General features: G+C 44.1%; 2 protein-coding genes across 2 annotated transcripts; one reads left to right on the forward strand and one right to left on the reverse strand.

Annotated features, from left to right (window-relative positions):
- The first annotated feature begins 696 nt into the window (after positions 1–696).
- LOC123407198 (tRNA (guanine-N(7)-)-methyltransferase) lies at positions 697–2,532 on the forward strand. Its single transcript, XM_045100279.1, has 3 exons — positions 697–848; positions 954–1,333; positions 1,848–2,532. Exons 2-3 carry the CDS (start codon positions 1,001–1,003, stop codon positions 2,307–2,309), a joined length of 795 nt encoding a protein of 264 aa, XP_044956214.1. The 5' UTR covers positions 697–848; positions 954–1,000; the 3' UTR covers positions 2,310–2,532.
- Positions 2,533–2,773: 241 nt separating this feature from the next.
- LOC123407197 (ankyrin repeat domain-containing protein EMB506, chloroplastic) lies at positions 2,774–5,397 on the reverse strand. The gene is made up of 7 exons (XM_045100278.1): positions 4,969–5,397; positions 4,709–4,788; positions 4,311–4,409; positions 4,127–4,225; positions 3,831–3,929; positions 3,651–3,749; positions 2,774–3,355 (listed from the first exon to the last, which is right to left on the reverse strand). Exons 1-7 carry the CDS (start codon positions 5,315–5,317, stop codon positions 3,251–3,253), a joined length of 930 nt encoding a protein of 309 aa, XP_044956213.1. The 5' UTR covers positions 5,318–5,397; the 3' UTR covers positions 2,774–3,250.
- Between the last annotated feature and the right edge of the window lie 730 nt (positions 5,398–6,127).

Below are 6,127 nucleotides of genomic sequence, written 5' to 3' on the forward strand. Positions count from 1 at the left end.
TTTTTATGAACCGTGCCTCTATTTATTCATGGGGCGTGCCTCTATTATCCGTGCCTCTATTTATTCATGAACCGTGCCTCTAAATATCTACGAACCGTGCCTCTATCTATTTATGGGGCGTGCCTCTACTATGCGTGCCTCTATTTATTTATGGAGCGTGCCTCTAAAGATTGAAGAACCGTGCCTCTATTTATTCATGGTGCGTGGCTCAAATTATTTTTATCTATGAAAGTTGATAGTTTTATGTTGTACATGCTAGTTTAAAATTGACATTTGATGGTGTTGAAAGCTCCCACCCGTAAGTTCCCCTGAAATCTCAATTTTCCGGAAATATAATGGGAAAAATAAAAGGGAAACAAGGAAAACACGGAACAAGGTTGAATTGAAAACATAAAAAGTTCAAGGGGTTAGTCGAAATATTTCCAAAACCGGAAACGAAAAAAGAAAACCAGGAATGTTCGCGGGTGCGCTCCACGCGGCGCGCGCGAAACGTTACGTTCCTTCATTTCGCGCGGAGCGCGCCAACTTGTTGCTCTCGTAATGTAGCGTTGGTCATGCCCTAAAAGGGGCGTGTTTGGGCCTGAAGGCACGTGGGCTGGCACAGCACGGCCCGTTAGGTAAACGTGGCATGCTGGGCCGCGTGTCGTGCCAGGTTTGTGCCCACGCGTCGGCCTGATTGTTCTTCCTTCTCACTTGCACGCCGAGGCCCAATCCCCGACCAGACTCGTCGCTCCCTGACCTTTCCCCTCCAACGCCGAAGCCCTAGCACGCAGCTCCGGCGGCTCAGCTCGCAGTCCGCACCCTCACGGACGGCTCATCGGCGAGGCGCAACCCCCTTCGACTCCCCGGTTCGTCTTTCCCTCTCTCTCGATTCCCAGTACAACTCGCGTGCACCCGCCTCGCGCTCTCCTGTGCTCATGCTTACCAGGTGTTTGCCGTAATGCCTCCCCCAGGCGAAGCAGGCGGGGAACCCGACGCTGCCCCGCGCGGCCTTGGCCAGATGACGAGGACCAGCGGCGCCAACGGCGGCGGGCAGCAGGGGTCGGGGAAGCTCCCGCGGAAGCGCTTCTACCGGGCGCGCGCGCACAGCAACCCGCTCAGCGACTCGCACTTCCCGATCCCGATATCGCCCGACGACGTCGACCTCTCGCAGCACTACCCGCGCTACTTCCCGGCTGACAAGGCCGAGCACGGTGACGGGGACGGGGGCGCTGAGGCGGAGGCGCCCCGGATCCGCTTCGCTGACGTCGGGTGCGGGTTTGGTGGGCTGCTCGTCGGGCTCTCGCCGCTCTTCCCCGACAAGCTCATGATCGGCATGGAGCTGAGGGACAAGGTAATTTTTGTGCCTCTTGCTTCAGTTTGCCTTTGCTGCCTGGAAGAGTTGATGTTCAAGGGTGTCGTCATAGGTAACAAGTAACAACAAATGATGAAAGCTAGCATATACATTGTTTTGATGTGAAAGCTAGCATACACTCAGAACTTTTACCTAGTGCTAACCACAAGGTCATGGACATAGACACATAGTTGGTTGAAAATGTGTGTGCCATCCCCAGCAAAGTGCACGGTATATGTTCTGTCGCTAAAGAATGCAGATAACATAGTGAATTTTAGTATACCAAATATGTCAATGGTTTATTCAATTTATTTCCCATGGTGGACATGGGTTTTCCGTTACACAAGCATGCTTAATTGAGTTTGTGATGGTACAGTGAACATTGATTTGTAGATAGCTAAAGAAGTGGAAACTTCCCCTCTTTCAACTTATTTCATGGTACATCTATTTGAGTAGTGCAAATTTCATGGTACAATTTATGTTTGGTTGTTTCATTTGTCATAATTTGGTACAGGTGACTGAGTATGTCAAAGAGAGGGTTTTGGCTTTAAGAGCATCCAATCCAGGACAGTATGACAACATATCCGTTGTGCGCACCAATTCAATGAAATACATTCCTAACTACTTCGGAAAGGCTCAGCTCTCCAAAATGTTCTTCCTGTTCCCTGATCCTCACTTCAAGGAGAAGAACCACCGGAGGAGGGTGATTAGCATGCATTTGCTCGATGAATACGCTTACGTGATGGAAGTGGGAGGAATAATATACACTATTACTGACGTAGAGGAGCTTGGTATATGGATGCGCACATGTCTGGAGAAACACCCACTCTTCGAAGCTGTTCCAGAGGAAGAGATAAAGGTCGATCCAGTTGTGAAGCTACTGTCTAGTGCCACCGAAGAAGGCCAGAAGGTCGCGAGGAATGGAGGGCAGACCTTCCAGGCCATTTTCAGGCGCATGTCCTTGCAAGAGGTATAAGCCATTTTGGAATCTACTAGCTCTTAGCACTGTTGGGCTTTCCTGGACTGCGCTGGATGAATCTGTGCCATTTCTATACATTCTTGTACTTTCTCCGACTGCACTAGATGAATTGTCCTATTTTTTATACATTTGTGTAGCCAGATTTCACTATTCAGGAGTCTTTTACGGTAGTTTTGCTGTTCGAAATGTTTGGCTCTACTTGAAAAGCTTTTTTCTGGAAGATTGCTATGAGTTCAAGCTCTTACAAAATATGAGTTTTGTCCAAACTCCCATATTAGCTTGCATGTAGTGAAACTGATTTCTTTCTGAAAATTGGTACCAGGTTGCATTTTGTGGATGTTCATATTTAAGCAAATCTGAAGTATTAGGAGAAATTGTTAATGTGTCTTGTATCATGGAAATATTCAATGTAGATGAAAATTAGCTTCTCATATTTGAAAAGCAGAAGAAGAAAAAGGAAATGAAAGAGAATGATTGTTCTGAATTCTGCAGTTTGAACAAAATACAAGCACATCTTTATAATGTTGCAACTAATGTAGTAACTAGTTGCTTCAATTCGTCTCTGAATGTTGCCAATTCACTTACATCCGAGGCTTACAGTTGTAGCACCCAATTGAAGTACCCTGGTCAAGTAGTTTGATTTCGTGTATGCCCGTTGCTTATCCAAGGCATGATGTACAGACTACACAACATGTCAATGAAAACAACTCCAGAGCAAACCTTCCAAGTTCCAAGTTGGTTGGAGTCCTCAAATAGGCTGGCGCCGACCATTTCGTCCTTGTAGGGTTACATGTTTCTGGTTCCATCTACATAAGCTTGCGAAATCTGGGTGGAAAGGAATACCAGCACTCCACGAACAATCCGAATAATCACCTTAGGACAGAGTTGCTACTTGCTGCCATTTGATCTTTGCCTTGAACTTTTGTCAGAGCAGAACCTCACACACCTCTGTTGGCTGGAACAAGTTTGAGAAGCTTTGCCAGATCATATGAGTTGAAGTCCCTTCCGAAACATAAGCTGAGGTCCAATGGAGTTTTTCCACCCTGTAATGTGTGAACAGAAATCCAAACAGCTTATGAGTTCAGTGTTCAAACATCAACTTTTGGTCCTCAGGTAACATAAATCATTAACCCATGTAGTTCATACATGCATAGGAAGGAATAGTGGGCTAGAAAATCAAGATTCAAGAAGCTGTACAGTTGACATGACATTTCTTAAGGCGACTACTGAAATTTTGTGAAGCAACATACAATGGCATGAAAATGTACACAAAATAGGATAATAGCGCATGAGAAGCAATGTTCATAGGTCCAAAAACATTGAACAAAAGGGCCATACATTGGTTCTTCTTGTCTGATCGGCACCATTGACAAGCAATATCTTTGTTATATCCCGATTTCTACTCTGTACCGCTAAATGCAGTGGTGTCCAGCCATCCTGCATGAAAGAAAAATATGAGTAAAGAACTCAATGTCTCAATGGTTGAGCTGATAAGGGAAGTGTGCCCTTTCAACTTACAACATCAGCAACGTTAACATCAACCCTGTACTTAATCAGCAGCTTCACGGTTTGCAGGGCACCAACTTGAACTGCATAATGTAATGGTGTGGCTCCATCCTGCAAATTCGGGCAGACTAAATTCAAAGGCCAGCATACAGGAATAATCTTAAACTTAAAACTACACCTACACTGTTGCTAGTGAGGAACCAAACCCATCGAACAAGTGTTAAAGTGTTAACGCCACTTTCCAAAGTTCGGTTAGAATCTTCTACTTTGTTATGGGGCTATAGAAAAATAAATTACAAGAAGGATACCCTATCCGTGACATGAGGAGTTGCTCCTTTTCTTAGGAGATGGCTAATGACAGCCTCCTTTTTGCCTATTATCGCCTTGTGAAGAGGAGTAAAACCATCCTGTATCAGCAACATCACCAATATTAACACCACTATCCTAGATGGGGTTCTGGACAGGCATCACAACAAATAAAGCATAGCCTACTTTATCAACTAAATCGATATCAACACCATTATCCAGCAGCTTGTCCATGAGAGGTATCTGCAGCGCCAGCGTGTATGTATGAAGCGGATGCCATTTCGGCTGCACCAATCAATGCAATTTCAGAAGTTAAAATCAACATCAACGTTCCAACATGCCACATATCTACTATATTACTCGCTGCTCAGATGTCCTAAAAAAGATACATTTATATGCTAGAAAGATCATTCTCCTGGTTTCTGCATCATTTGCTGTGGCTAGCATCGACGAAGAAATGACTCACCGCCAATGCACTGCATTTTACTTTAACAACCAGCATAACCACCTAAAGTCCTAAATAACACTCTCCAAGACAGTGGGGAACACTCAAAATGGTACGAAGACAGTGAAACACACTTAACTGATGATATTTTGGTGACATCAGCGGTCTCGTTCTGATCCAAGATAGCCTCTTCTTCCGGCGTCAAGAGAAGCTCGATTTCTAGACAAACAGAACAGTGACCCAATCAGGTGTACAATTCGGAAAACAGTAACAGCAAAATACTGAAATGAGAATTGAGAGCCATAAACATCACAATCTTTTCTGAGCGCAAACTGGAAGAACAGAAGTACGTGAAGGAAGTTTGAAGGGGTAGATTAGGCTCGGGGACGTAATCCATACCTCTCCGGAGCTCCTGCTCTTCACGCTCCTGCTGCCGCGTTGCAACGAGCCTGGAGAGCGGGAAGGGGGAAGGGAAAGGGGAGCTTCTGTGTACGGTCGGTTGCTTTCCCTCACCCTCGTAGTCGCTCCCGGAGCCGTCGTCTGGCTCCTCCCAGAAGGCGCCGCCGCTGCGAGGGAGGGCACGTGCCGGGGAACGGAACGCAATGGAGAATGGCGGCGGAAGAAAAGGGGGTTGGTGGTAGTGAGCTAGTGCAGCGCGGTGGGAAGCGGGGCGTGGAGAGGCATGGAGAAGAGCGGCGGCGCCGGCGGCGGAGGACGAGGAGGAGGCCGTGGCCGCCCATGGAAGCATCTCTCCGCCCGGCGCCTCTTATCGCAGAGGGGCTGACCGGCTGAGCCGAAGGATGCTTCTCGCTCTTGGGTCTTCGCCAGGATTTGACTCTCAGCCTTGTAAGGGCAACCCGATTCATAAATTTCCTTCAGTCGTCCAATGTTATTTGTATATACTAGCGAAAGGATCCGTGCGTTGCAACGGGAGAAAAACAATTAAATCTCCAATGATGCTGATCATATTATGTCTTAAATTTTTTACGACATTTCTTAAAATGCATAAACATTTTTTGAATTAGCAAACATTTTTTTCAATTGCACTCAAAAAATAATACACAATTTTTTTTGAAAATCATGGACTTTTATTGTTTTCAGCAACATTTTTCTCAAAATTATGAACATTTTTCTGAATATGCGAATATTTTTACAAAAATCCTGAGCATTTTTTGAATTCACAAACATTTTATGTTTTCTTCAAATTTTTTTCAAAATTCTCAGTTTTATAAATTGCAAAAAAATTCAAAGTTCTAAATTATTTATATTAAAAAATGGAACTGAAAAATTAAAATAAAAAACAGACTAAAAACAGAGGCACAAACTGTTTTTAAGATTTTTAAACAGACTTTTGTTTAAAATCATTGAATTTTTTATTTTATGGATATGTTCTCAAAATTTAAACATTTTTTCCTATATGCAATTTTTTTTCGAAACTCCCTAGTAGTTTTTGAATTCTCAAATTTTTTATGTTTTTTTGAATATTTTATTTCGTAATTATCTGTTTCTTTAAATTTAGAAAATTTATTTGAAGTTCTAAATTATTTAAAGTACAAAA

The sequence above is a fragment of the Hordeum vulgare genome, chromosome 7H (genome assembly GCF_904849725.1).
Source record: "Hordeum vulgare subsp. vulgare chromosome 7H, MorexV3_pseudomolecules_assembly, whole genome shotgun sequence".
Classification (NCBI taxonomy): domain Eukaryota; kingdom Viridiplantae; phylum Streptophyta; class Magnoliopsida; order Poales; family Poaceae; genus Hordeum; species Hordeum vulgare.